The sequence below is a fragment of the Phoenix dactylifera genome, chromosome 9 (genome assembly GCF_051530095.1).
Source record: "Phoenix dactylifera cultivar Ajwa chromosome 9, Ajwa_hap1_PhDact_Kaust_v1.1, whole genome shotgun sequence".
In the NCBI taxonomy this organism is placed as follows: domain Eukaryota; kingdom Viridiplantae; phylum Streptophyta; class Magnoliopsida; order Arecales; family Arecaceae; genus Phoenix; species Phoenix dactylifera.
The window spans coordinates 23,696,993-23,711,542 of record NC_143198.1 but is presented as its reverse complement, the minus strand read 5'-3'; the positions used below and the strand labels follow the sequence as shown (position 1 = coordinate 23,711,542).

General features: G+C 33.4%; 1 protein-coding gene across 3 annotated transcripts; it reads right to left on the bottom strand.

The window, feature by feature from the left end:
- Window positions 1-259: 259 nt before the first annotated feature.
- On the bottom strand, window positions 260-12,656 carry LOC103714773 (uncharacterized). 3 transcript variants are annotated; one of them, XM_039131774.3, is made up of 4 exons: window positions 12,455-12,656; window positions 12,274-12,328; window positions 5,780-5,940; window positions 260-2,425 (listed from the first exon to the last, which is right to left on the bottom strand). In XM_039131774.3, exons 1-3 carry the CDS (start codon window positions 12,549-12,551, stop codon window positions 5,781-5,783), a joined length of 312 nt encoding a protein of 103 aa, XP_038987702.3. In that variant the 5' UTR covers window positions 12,552-12,656; the 3' UTR covers window positions 260-2,425; window position 5,780. The 3 variants fall into 3 exon arrangements, with proteins under 3 accessions (XP_038987702.3, XP_008800399.3, XP_008800398.3); XM_008802177.5 differs by lacking the exon at window positions 260-2,425 and adding an exon at window positions 3,007-5,652 and having other exon boundaries at window positions 12,455-12,654; XM_008802176.5 differs by lacking the exon at window positions 260-2,425 and having other exon boundaries at window positions 3,007-5,940; window positions 12,455-12,654.
- Between the last annotated feature and the right edge of the window lie 1,894 nt (window positions 12,657-14,550).

The following is a 14,550-nucleotide window of genomic DNA, read 5'->3' as shown; positions in this document are numbered from 1 at the left end:
GGTTGATAAGGGGGTCAAATCGCAGCTGCCTGCGCGGTAGCCTCCAAGGAAAAGACAAGCCGGAGCTAATGAAGTTCCAAATTGGATGGCCACCTGCGTATCCATTTTAAAATATTTTATTTTTTAATTTTATTAGACGTACTCATTAAATTTGAATCGCACAACAAAAAAAAAAAAAAAGAGAAGCCGGGTTAGCTTCATAGAAGAAAAAAATATATATTTTTTAAAATTATATTGAAGAGACAAAATGACAGTCAAATTGAATTTTTGCTTGAGAAGGCCCAGTTAGTGGCCTTGAGAAAAAATTATATCTTGTAGCATCGAAATTTCAAGACAAGTACTTGATATTTCTAGATGTCCAATTAAATGCGCATCGCCTTTTGACTGAATAAACATAAATACATGGGATCAAGATCTTTGTTTTTTTTTTTTTTGAGATAGATATAAAATTGAATGTATTAGAGATATTCAATCCAGTTGCTATGCAAGGACTTTTTTTCTTTGTATAAGCACTACAAATATTTCAATTATTAATATATGTATAGATGCATTAAATATTTGCTATCTGGATGCTGTGCAAGGACTTTTTTTCTCCATATAAACACTACCAATATATCAATTATTAATGTATGTTTATATTTCTTTTTGCAGATAAAAGATATAAGAACTTATTTAACCTTGTGAACTAGGAAAATTTAGGTCAATGTGAGATTTATGTTGGTCTTTGCATGGCTCGAGAAAGCCTTTCTCTAGTTATATGTCAGTTCCTATAAAAAATATTAGATCGTTTGACAATCAGTGCAAGCAAGTTCATAAAATAGTGGATCAAATGATTTTTTTCATATAACTAGCTAAAAGTTGGCTCTGCTTTAACTTTTACGGAGCTAAAGCTTTCTTCATTTTGTTGGTTTTGTAAAGCAATAGTATTTTATTTCCTTTTTATTTATTTTTATTTTTTACATGATTTTGTGAGTATCATGTTGTTGATGTTTTATTGCCTTTCTTGTTTTTTTTTTACTTCTTTTATTTGTTCGATGAATATGATTAGGCTCCATCAAATTATTTTGAAATAAAACATGACTCAGGAAAGCTTAAGATTTGTTTTTTTAAAAAAATATAGTGTTGCTATTGGTTGGTTGATGAAGTTTTTCAAACTATTAACCACATCAAACAAGTTATATAAAAGATTACCACACAACTGTTGCTATTTTTCTGATGCAAAGTCTTGTCTTGGACCATTCATTCTAGACATGTCCACTTTTCCACATCAATAGATAATTTGATTAATAACAAGTACACCTCTTTTAGTTTTTTTTCATATAATTCTTGGAAGAAAGAAATACATCTGATATTATTTAAAGCACGTTCATTCAAATATAATTAAAAATAGAATGCTTTGGAACCTCAAAGCCCAACAGCAACATCACTCGGCAAGATACATCAAAAGGGAAAAAAAAGAAGTAAAAATAGATATAAATATAAAATTATAAAAAAAATGAAAAATATTTCCAATAATCCTAACCATCCATGCCTCCTGTATCATCGAGATGCGCAAGGTGCTATCACAAATGCTTAAGAAGCGAAGAATTCGTTGCAATTTCCCCCTTCTTTTCTCCAACGTTCGGCTATTCTCACACGCAATGACCATAGCACTGATAGCAGTAGGCAAGAAGCAAAGACTTCCACGCAAAGAAAATTAGATCTATCGTCCGATGCCAATCAAATGGCTGTAAGGCGTGGAAGACACGTCGGGTCCCACTAATTCGACGTATTGGTGCGGTGATGGGACGTAGAAATCTGCCATACTACTTTTCCATCGTTCTGGTGTTCCCCTGTGGCCTACCATCAGGATCACGTCCGTGATTATTATGATGATCGGACGATATTGACCGTCCGATCTAGTAACTAAACATCTTCTTCAAATCCTAATGGCCATCGAATCTGCTGATCGATCAAATGTCCAGCACAAAGTGCATTTTGGAATTCCATTCCGATGCTGCACCGTCGCAGCAAAATTTCCTTATTTTTTTTAAAATATTTTTTTATTATTATAAGACGAATGATTCAAACAACTCTAGCACAAACATATCAAAACAATCAAAAAAAAAAAATAGTAACTCCTAGAGCATTCTAAGCAACTCCCTCTCTCCAACCCACTAGATGCCCCAAAGTATTTGGCCACATACGAGACCACTCAGTCTACGACCCCGTTGGCCTCTCTGTAAACATACTTAGCATAAAAAGCCACACTGCCACTAGCCATGGCCCGAATGTCTCGAAATAAAAGGTGACACCCACCCACGCCACTGCTGCCTTCCTGGATCCAGCCGATAATCGTAACTCAGCTCAGCCTCCAGGATCAAGAATGGCCCAGACCAGCCCATGCCGCCCTCAGCTCAGCCTCCAGGACCGAGATATCGAAAATCTAGCAACCACCAGCAGCAACCATCCAAGAGTTCAAGCCTCTGATGACAAAATCAATACCTCTCCTCGTACCATTATTTAGAGCACATCCATCAAAGTTGATCTTGAAAAAAAAATCTCCTTATTTTGAAGTAACCGCAACCATAGCAGTCATCTTAATTCTTTTTTTAACATAAAAAATAACAAATTTCTAAAGAATTATCCAAATATGAAATGGAAAAAAAAATCAACTTCAGTAAATAGCCTTTTTTTTTTTTAAGTAAAAATCATTTGGTAGGTTTAAGTATTCCTGGATAGGTTTAAGTATTCCTTCAAACCAAACAACTTTTTAACATGTTTTCAGTAAACATATAAAGAATTTGAATTTTTTTGTGTAAATACCCTTTTATAAACTTAAATTTGCATAAATACCCTTTTACAATTTATATTTATTTTTTTCTTTATAAAATACTATTTTTGCACAAATGTTCCTAATATAACGGTTCTTCTGACAACATTAATAAAAACCATATTTATTTTAATTAAAAATAAAATAAAATTTTAAAATTACATTTTTATCTTCCATCACGATCGTCTTATAAATTTTTCTTTTTGCACATCCACCCATTAAGAATATTTTAATCATTTTAATTTGAAATCGTTAATTGTTTAACAGCATTAGATAGCATGGGTACATATGCAAAAATAAGGATAAAAAAATAGTAGAATAGCAAAACAAGTATTTTAAAAGGGTATACATGCATATATTAACTTTGGAAGGGTATTCATGTAAAATTTCATATTTAGAGGATATTCATACAAAAAAAACCAAATTTTTTTTGAAAAGAGCCATATGTGGTGGTAAAAACTAAAAACCTTGCATTATAAAGTCTAATGCCATTTAAACTCATCATGCAAAAAAATCTTCTATTCTTATTATTCATTGTCTCCTATACTTGCATCGCATGTGAGAGTCCATCATGCTTTCAAGCGTTATCTTTATATAAAAAATAAAAGAAAGGCAGAAGGAAAAGAAAAGGATCTTTCCTAGTAGCAAGGATTTGCTTGTTGGTTTCTTTTAGCCTGCGGAAAATTTACGAAGATGGTGAAGTCATTTCGTAGGTGGCAAATACATCAAATTAGGAGGCTGATGCAACCATCATCTAGAAAGCAACCTTATGTTTTTAAAACGAAGTCACTTTCACATAAGAGCCGGTGGGAGTTCAGCTATTGGCCTCCATGTTGCAGCCGTCCTTGTCAGACATTAAGCCTCTTTTTATTAAAGCCGTAAAGTAATCAAGAACTATCAAAGTAATGTTTGTTTATCACAACTCCAAAAGAATTTTAAGTTTGATGGTGACAGAAACTCTAGAGATGTTGACAAGAATAATGCTATAACAAACAATTGGCAACATCATCATGAATAAACTTCATTTAATGTTTGAAGAAACACAATATGGTTATGTTTGATAACTAATCAAACCATGGAACAATTCCATATTTCCGTAACATGCGGAGTTGACAATAAAATCCTTCTTTCTCAATGGTATCCACAAATCATATACTGCAAACTGTGCATCTCTGGAAGGCTAAGCCAAAACTATTGTTGATGAAAACTTATTATATCATGGTGAGGGAACTAACTCAACATATGCATGGAAAGATGGCTGGTTTTAGGTAAATGGGTGTTGCTTAAGACAAACATATCCGGCCCAAATCTCACATCAAGTTCCTTTTATTAAATGCTGGGCTACTTACAGACACATAAAATAAATGGGTAATCTAGAACGTCAAGTGAACACTTGAACCATGACTTTATTTAAACAAGGTTATTGTGTTATTATGATCACTTATGTAATAAAACTAGTTTTGTCATAAGGCAGCAATATCCGTTTGATAAGTTATGTTTTGGAGTGTATTGTTGTTTGCTAGCTTATGATTTGAGGATATGTAACGGGCCAAAAAATTTGTGTGAGAACATATCTAACTAATCCACGGCAACCGCTACTTACCTATTCCAAAAGGACATATTAACATTTTGTAGAATAATTTAATCCACACCTTATTATCATACGGTTTCTTTGAGACATTCAAAGGCCCCCACTTTTGCAATAAGTAAGAAACACATAAGTTTTTATTTTTAAACTGCTCAAATATAGGAAAGGATTTCTCCCACCCGTGATTTTCTTGCTATCCCATAGGCGTAGATTTTACGGCCTTTCAGCTGGTTGTGATGATATAAAAATTGTGATTTTTTTAGTGTTGCATCAACTCAGTGGTTGCTGTCAGTCCATGAGATGGTTCTTACCAAAACCAAGCCCCAAATTGGACCCATCAATCACCAAGTTGCTTGATCATTGGCTAATATTTAGGTCTCCCTCTTAGTTTCAGTTCCCTTTGTATCCATCAATCCATGTCCGAAGGCAGGAGAGAGAATAAAAAAGGAAAAGACTTGTATCACTGCCTTAAATCATACGGCTCCAGGCATATGTGGTTACTTCAAAGCTAACAATGAAAGATTACGTATCCTAAAATTAAAGTCATTGTATGGGCTAGTGGATAAAGAGATAATTCCTAAAACATCTGATAAACTGACTCAGCTCCCAGACAAGGTCATGTGCCTCAAGGATCAATATATGTGATTCTTTCCTCAAGACTAACTTGGATGTTCTTAATTTTTCCTTCATGTTACTCTTGCAAATCTTCACGACATTGCCATGGTGTTGCCGTTGCAAGACTAATGCAACAAAGGTCGTGAAAGGAACCATGGACGCCATTCACTCCTAATTCATATATCTTTTTTAACTTTAATGCATATATCTCTGCTTATAAACTTTCAATGGAAATCAACTACCGGTCATTCAAGACCTTGAGCAATTAATATCTTATTTGCTTTTAATAGTGGATTTTTTCTCAGCCATTCACTCCTAACTCATGCAGCTGCTTCTTTTGTTTCTGATTATTAAAGATACCTTCCCATTGTTAACAAAATAGAACTTTAATTTGTGAATAGTTATGCAGTAAATTGCCACTCAACTTTCCACAACAATTAGGCACATATTTGTTGTAATAGTAACTACTATCAAACTAACAACAACAAAGAATTATGAACTTCATCTAGCTATGACTAGGCTCTCTTTGCCGAAAGTCTGGGCAAATGACACAAATACTCATTTAAGATGCTGTTGAACTTTCCGTTCCAATAAAATGGGTCATCACTAGAATATAGACTTGAAACAAGCAGTCAACCTGGCAATGAGAACCACAAATGTAATGTCTAAACAAACTAAAGCACACGCCAGAAAAGTAAACCAAGTGAGAACGACAATGATCTGATACTTCTATATGATGCATGCAGAGGCAAAAGTATGCTTACATTAGTCATATAACGACTTAGCAGATTGAATTCTGCCCATCTTGTTTTTGTTTCTGGAGAGCTTCTCCTCATACTTTTCACCGACTGTGATGGCTCTAGCAATCGCTTTTAGCTTCCTGAGGTTTTTGGATCTTTTCACTTGCACTGTTTTCTTGATCTTTCTGGTTTCCAGAATGTGTTTGGTCAAGTCAGGTGTAAAGAAAAGTCCAAGATGAAAAAAAATATCTATACAAAACCAGAATCCTACAGCCATGCTATGAAAGTACAAGTTGGGTGCAATCCTCTACCATGCTTTTTGGAAAAAGGAATTTAAAAGAGAACAGAAGGTCCTTGGGAATTAAGAAGAAACAGAAACATTCTAGAAAGGAACTTACAAATCACGCTACAAAATTATAGGAGGATGAACAATTTTCAATACAAAGAGAATCTAAATCCAAATGACATGGTAGTTGGAAGCCTAAAATTAAATGCTAGCATCTCAAAGAACCGTGCTTCTACGGGATCATTTTGTTCAGTAAAACAAAACAAGTCTTCAGCTTAGTTTTCCACGGGATATGTTTGCTCGCCTTGACTCTGGTATGCGATTTGAATTAGTATTCCATGGGACCAGAGTGGATACAAGACAAGACCAGAAAAAAGGAAATCACGGAGACACCCTAGTCAACAGTAGACACATCATCACAGGGAAGAAGTCCTTTCCCCTTTTTATACCTCTGCATTCTTCTTCAAGAAAATTGCAGCAAGATGGTAAATTATAACTTTCAGGACTCTTGACTTCAAGTTAAAACTGCAGTCGAGAACTCCCACTAGGAGTCCTAGCCTCCTGAGTTTCATTAATATTATTATCATTTTTACTTCATGATGTCTCAGATTCCTAACGGTGTTGTGAGCAAAAGAAAAGAAACGAAAACATACGAAAAGGAATAAGAGGCTATTTCCAAAGAACAATCAGAAGATCAAGTCATTTTCTTAAATCGTGGCCAACAAAAATCAGATAACAAGCTTGATGTTCATTTTTCACATCAAAATTAAAGAGTTAAAAAGAAAAAGTTTTGTGCTCCCCTGTTATTTTATGATGCCTTTTTTTGTACCAATAATTATGATGAATTTAAGCATGAACCAGTGGATAAGGAACATAGACATAGTTCTCTTTAGTGAACAAATGGAAGGAAAAGTACTTACTAACTTTTAGAAGTTGAGTAAATTCAACGCCCACTGGGCTACAAAGACCATAACTTGTCCATAGAAAATCCTATGAATAAAAGGATAAACAAAGTGCATTTTCTGTTCCAGTTTCATATTTTGCAAATAAAATATAATAAGAATAAAAAGATAATTAGAGGCATCACACCCCTCTTTTGAAAGGGATGTCAAGATGCACCAGTAACTGTGCATGTCCTAGAGAGGTCACACCCCAAGATTACTGTTATTACACAAATCAGATGTAGCTACAGACTTCAAAACGAGGCCATGCCTAAAACCAAAATTGTCCTGCTAGAATTTTCCTTAGACCTAATATTAAAATACATTTCATAAAGCAAAGTAGGTTAAACCTCAAGCATAGCATACATATAGTGTGTTCTTTGCCAAGCTCAATTAAATATCAAAATTATGAAACATACCAAAATTGCTCACCAGCTCACTAGATCACATTGTACATCATGTTTCTGAATCAAGCCTACCAGCATAGTTGCTTGTTAGTAAGACTAACATGTTGTTTTAATACTTAAATGCCTCCCCTCAACTTTTTAGGACATCAAAAGTTCAATCCGTATAGAACAGTCAATAAACAGGATTTTATACTTTATCAATAAGAGAAGCAAATCTACTGATAATGAAAATAAGCAGAGAATTCTGAAAACTAAAGGAACATTGTCATAATACAGGACTAAACACACGCTCACACAAGTCCTCACATATCATTTAAGCTCCGGCGTTCTCGCCAAACTAAGGGTCCAAATCCATTCAAATCTAATCATAGGTACCACAAATACAATCACAAATACCATGATCCGCCTACGGACAACCCCAAAAGAGCCTATACTGTAGTGTCCCTTACACGTCATGAATTGAGTTCGCTCCAATACCGTTTGTAATAACCTTACCTAAAAAAGCTAGTCGGAAAGTATTATTTCGGTTCCTTGGCCCTATATAAGTATCCAATACATGGCCAATGTGGGACTACATATATGCATGCACTCCTCACAAACAGCAAGGATTCAATTCAAGGAAATAAAAGAATGAAAATAGGTCCCAAAAAATACGCTCCCCAAATACACTCCTTTTCTCCACATGATTAATCCACTTTAAAGAACCTCCTCCCTAATAAAATCATCACATAGTAAATTGGACATAAATAGAACACGAACACAAATTTAGCATGACGAAGTCAACTTCGTAAATTACTACTGGCAAGCTCCTTCTATTGGTAGTCAAGAGAAGCACATTCAAAAAAAAAATATTACATGCCCTTTATGTTTGAAAAATATGGAGGCATTGTAATAAAACCTCATCTCAAAATCATGAGAGTATTTGACGACAAGGGGTCATTATTGCAAAATATTCATAAAGGAACTTACAACCCCTCCGCAGAAGTCTAGAGTAGCAACAATTTTGAATTCAATGCATCATATCGACCACATCATCTGCAAAATACATGGCCTATCCTTCTCTATTTACAAAGATCTCGACACGAAGAGTCCAGATTCAAGCTTTCAATTGATCAAATCTGACTATCCAGCCCAAAACAATATAAAATCAGGTGCACTTGTCAGACCATTAGAAAGCCCCTTGACATGCCCATCACCTCATCCGAAAATTTTCCAGAAGTACAAAAGCCCTACACAGCTGCCGTATGCTGTTTCTAGAACCATAGCAATAAGGGGGAATTGATGAATTGGATGACAGATTTAATGCTTCCATTGACATAATACAAATCCTAAACAAACTCTTCATTTTATTAAATCAATTGCCTTCTGATATGGATTCCAAACAATTAGAAGTCGTAACAAATAATTTTGGATTTTGAAATTTCAACAACCATTTTCTTCTTATTTTCATCTTCTTCTTCTTTTTGCTACCTTTACCACCACCTTTAGCGAGCAGCTCCAATATTAAAAAGAAATCAAATATTATCAGTCTTTGCCATTTCAAACATGAGAATTAAACAGACATGATCCATCATTTATTCTTATTCTTTTTTTTCTTGATTTTTTTCCTGCTTAACTGCCAAATCCATTACAAATCTGATAGAATACTTGATCAATCCTTTTGATCTCCTGAACTATACCTTATTCTTCCATTTATCTTGACCTTCAACTCACCAATTTTTTAGTACACATTCTACCATTCCATTGGGGCAAATCCTTCAAATTCCACTGGCCAAATTATTTAAAATCTGTTCAAGAAAAGATTTTTGTATAGTGTGACATTGTTTTCCTACAAATAGTGATTCGCAGATGGTTGCATCAGTACGCCTCTCTCCTGATTTCCTAGTGATGGCCACCCTTCAATCTAACTCTTTAATATATTATGATTTGCTTCTTCTTGTCCCTCTCCACAGCGTGTACATAACGATCATCTGAAACCTCTTGCAATAACTAAAATCACTCGCTGACAATTAACTTGGTATTGTTACCCCAGAACCATCAATGAAACCCTAAATAGTGTAAATACCGTATTAAGTGGAGTAATTACCGTATCAACATCCAACTTATGTGTTTTGAGCTTGTCATCACCGTCATCCAACCTTCCAACACCATCAAGATCCTCTAGAAAAATGCAATTCAGTGTTTTAAAAAGTGGTTACAGTATGTGGCTGTCAAGAAACTTGCATATAATATGTGAAGTATCAAGGCTACATATGAGGGCACACACATGGTTAGTAGTTTTTAATTATATAAAAATAAATAAAATACATTAAATACAACAAAAATAACAATCATGATAGTATTTTTTTAAATAAATAATATCAATTTTGATAATAGTAACAACTAATGATTAGTGCTTATCAACTAGTTCATAATACTAAAAGTAATATTATAACATAATTGAAACCCATATTCAACCTAACCATCACTTCGGACATGCTCCATCTGCATAAGCCCACATAAGATTGGGCCATCTCATATAGCTAAGTGGGCCACATATGCAGTCATACATGCTAATTGAGACACATATATGGACTAAGTGGATTGCCTTTTTGACATATATACGGTATGACCATACAGTAACCGTATATAGACAAGACAGTGTGGTTAAGTAACTGCATCCGCATATACAAACTCTTGCACCACATTTAAAACATACCGATGGAACTCAAAAGATTTCGAGGAAAACTTGCCAACCTCTTTGGATGACATGAAAATCTTTGAAAAGCTGCAGACAACTCCTATATCTTTCTAGAAAAAGGAGAATGAAGATGACACACGAAGCTCTCAAGAGATTGACTAGGTTGTTGTAAAATAATACACACCCGATAATCTTCAAAAGGAAAGAAGAATTGAATTTAGTTGAAACTGAGAAGTCTGTTAGATTGAATAGCACTAGATAATTCTAATGGTTAAAAGCATAATGAAAATGGGTGAAGATTCAAGCATAAGGTAAAAATCGAGCATGATAGTAACAAGTGTGAAGAGATCGCAAATAACAGGACAACTACAACAAAACTGACATAAAGTGTATGGAGACTTAAACAACCAGAAAAATCCATCTTGGAAGAAAGTCATTCAAATCATGAACAAGTATTCAAGGCTTGAGTGAATTCTTGCCACAAGAGAAAAAAATTATCTTGTAAAACCAAATTCTGCAAGAAGAGAAAACTTATGCTACATACCACTCAAAAGAAATTGAATGTGACTGAGACTTTCCCCTGTATTTCTTATGACAGATCATAAAAAAGAAAAAAACAAACATGACCCCTAAATCAAGTAAATGGGACAATAGTCAGCATAGCATTAATACTTGTTCTCCGTTTAAGGTAAAACAAAAATGTGCATAAATAATTGTGTAATCATTTTTTACCTACAATATTTCCAAATTTTGATAAGCCTTATATTTAGTTAATCTCTACTTTAGCAAATTTCACACAACTTGAATGTCAAATGCTTAATCCTAATGCTGCCACACATCATTCCAGAAACACCTAACATTTGCTATCCTCAGGCTCTTAAACTTCAATTAAAACCTATCAAAGTTGTCACCCTGCAGTTATGCCCTTTTGAAATCCTATGAAGGAGAAATGATCTTGATTTTCTTCTTTAACTTGTAAACTTTCATTTTTGTTGGCATTGTATCATCTGCTTCAAATGCAATATGAACTTTTCTAAGCTCAAAGATGTCATCACACTAATCCTACATTGCTGAGTCACTAGACTCTTTTATTGAGTTACATGAATACCATTCATCACCATCTAAGCATACCATTCTGCTTTGAGTATGTATACAAGCCTTTTTGTTCTGATATTGGTTGTAAATTTCATGCGATACTGTAGAATTTTGATCCTTGTGACATAAGAAGATCATGGTGATCTTTCAACGAAGACATAAGTACCTGCTAGCTTAGTGAGGCAGCGTATGAATTTGCTATACTTGTAATGTTGACCAGTCAGCTGCAATTATCTAAGAACCTAAGTTTGCTCGACTTCATCTTCTTCAAATTTTGTCAGACACTTCATCCTTGCCAAACAAATTTGCATGATTAACAATAGGATCTATCAGACACCCAACTTCCTCATAAGAGAGCAAACAATCAAGCCCCCATACTTAATTTTCTCCAACACATAAATCCTAAAAAAAAAAGAAAAAAGGCTATTAAATCAAAAATTAAGTCACATCATGTTATAGACTTATAGTCCAGTTTCCCTCTCTACAGCCTGCCCTTTTCAATTTTCTGCAGTAGTACAGGAAAGTATACCAACTTCTTATATACACTTGACCTCTGATTAATGCATCAGGCAAATAAATGACTAAATAATATCCATGAATGTACGATACAACAGTATATAAAACATCTATAAGATACCAACAACCCCTGAACTTCTCACATGATCAAAGCCTTGATACCAAAAGGGACGAATTCAATATGTGACCATAACTTATCCGTGCACAAACAATATCACAGATTGACATAATAGCCCAAATGACCCTTCAAATTCTCAAACAATCAAAGACCTAGACTTTGTTTCACAAACATTAAAAGGGCAGAGCAGCATGGCTGGTCTTGCATAAATGAGAATTGCTTAATTATTATGGCTATGTTTCCCATCTATCACCATCACCATTTCTCAACACTCGCTCATGTATTTAAACTTCAAATTCCTATGTAAGAGCATTGCTTTGGTTGCAACCAACCTAGTGCTGCCATTAAGCAGCAGCGAGTCAGCAATGATGATTCATTGAAATAAAGAGGTAGCACAACATCAAATGAACCTCCAATTTCTACCAATTAAACGGGAAAACGGAAAATTTTGGGTTTTAAGGTAAGGAAAGAATACCTATCGGTGGCACCAAGAGCTGGATTCGAGGGTTTCCCTTCCGATGTGTCCATTGCTGCATCAAAATTGTTTTTTCAGAATAAAATGAATAAGCTAACATCAAAAAGCACTGATAGCTGAACAAATATCGGAAAAAGGAAAGATAGAGCCAAAAAAGAAAAGGGACACGATGAGCTCTGACCTTGAGGAGCATCTATGGAGCCCTCTACGGAGATATCCATGGAGACCGGGCCGTTCTTCTTCTGGCTGTTCTTCGTCTTGTTCCTGTTCTTCGCCATGGCTAGGGTTTAGGGTCTCTTGGCGGCAGAGCTCAGAAAGAGGGGCTCGAAACGTCGGCGGGTCGAATGGAAATTTCGCGTATAAGCCTCGATATTATCAAAGTTAAAAAGGGAAATTATTTTTTAAGAAGAAAATTCTTTCCACGGCCACCTCCGTTAATCCAAACATAAAACCCTTTTGTCACTTTGGTTTGTTTTTAGTTCCTCAACCAGCCCGGTTCATGTTGTATCTTCGGATCATATTTTGCATAGAATTCAAATCACTCCAAACCCTATCACATATATATATATATAAGAAAAATTATGAAGCAATCCAATAAATCATTCTGGTAAAAAAAAATAACAACTTATATGGTGCATAAATATTATTTTTTATATATTTTAAATAATTTTTAAAATATACTGTAATAATATAATAAATTATATTTTCACATTATGTAGGTTTGTTAAAATTATTATGGTGTCCTGATTATGATATTGCAATGGCTATTACTTGAGCTGTGAAGTAAATGATATATGTGCAATCTAAAGCATAGGTTATATTAAATTTTAAAGTTACAGTTGTGTCAATTAGCTTGAATTTGAGTGAAAATTGAATTATATATAATTATTATATATCATATTAAAAAATAATAAACTAAAAATATATTTATTTTATATATTTTTATTATACACAAATTGTCATATTATATTAAATAAAATTAAATATTAGCTACATTAGTTTCAATTGTTACATACATTCTTTTTATAATTTTTATAATGTTTATATATTAAATTAAAAATTATTATTCTACAGCCCGCAATTGTTTGTTTGCATTTTCATTACGAGTTTCCTTATCCCATTGATTTAATTAATCACAGATTGCAACCCTAATAATAATAATATAAAATGTGGAAAGGTATTAATATGTGGTTCTATAATACATTGATTTAATTAATGCATGATTTTCATCTTATTAATGATAATATGGAGTGCGAGAAGAATTTAAAATATGTTATTCATATTAGTGCCCATGTGGCGAGTGGAGAGTTCACAGCCTCTTTTTCTTTATATATATATATATATATATATATATATATATATATATATATATATATACATATATTAGATGGTGCAAGCTGCAGCAATTATGAAAAGTTTAGAGTTCTCTATATTTTTTTTATAGTAAAATTTTATATATATACATTAAAAAATATAATAAAAAGTAATTATTTTTATGATGTAGTAGAAAGATATTCAAAATTTTATTTGTGTGCTCTTTTAGATACAATCGTTTCAATTGAACCGTGATTGACTCATAAAGCATGTTAATATAAATAAATTATAGAATGGTCTACAATTTATAAGAAGAATTTATAATTATAATTGAATAATTGCAGATCTATATGCATTAGAATAGTCAAATAGATTAATTAAAAGATAATTTTCTATTTAATTATAAATTAAGATAGAATTGACAATGCCATAAACTTGCAACAATCTAATGTGATCGCTTAAGTTATGACATGAATCTCTAGTCTTTTGAGAAGTTGTTAGTCTCTGGAGAAAGATGGAAGGAGTCTGACCATAGGACAATCACACGCTTAAGACCATGCAAGAGAAATATTATATGCATTTGAATTTGAATTGGACATCAAGTTTTCAAATGAATCCAAAGATTATAACTATTTTTTGAAGAAAATCTTCATAATTACTTTGACATATATAACATAAAATGTGTTCTAATTATGTTCATAAGACTTTTATGGGTTTTAGTTCTGTTTTCTTTTCAAAAATTTTCACATTGGAAGAGAGGAAGTGGAAGGTACAAAGAGGTAAAACATGTTAGTGTTCTTTTCGATCTAAGATATATAAAATGTTGGCATTATATCCAGTTGTGCACACATGAACCTCCAACAAAGTTATCATCAAATAATTATTTTTTATTTTTGAATGCGAAGAATTTATAAGATATGCTTTCGGATCGCATTGAAAGCCAATATATTTTGCTTCTTTTTT

Excerpts from the sequence above, each read along its gene's own strand:
- LOC103714773 (XM_039131774.3), bottom strand. The coding sequence starts at position 12,551 with ATGGCGAAGAACAGGAACAAGACGAAGAACAGCCAGAAGAAGAACGGC. Across the intron at positions 12,329-12,454 it reads CTCCATAGATGCTCCTCAAG|CAATGGACACATCGGAAGGG; the intron begins GTCAGAGCTCAT and ends ATTTTGATGCAG. Across the intron at positions 5,941-12,273 it reads GCTCTTGGTGCCACCGATAG|AAAGATCAAGAAAACAGTGC; the intron begins GTATTCTTTCCT and ends TCTGGAAACCAG.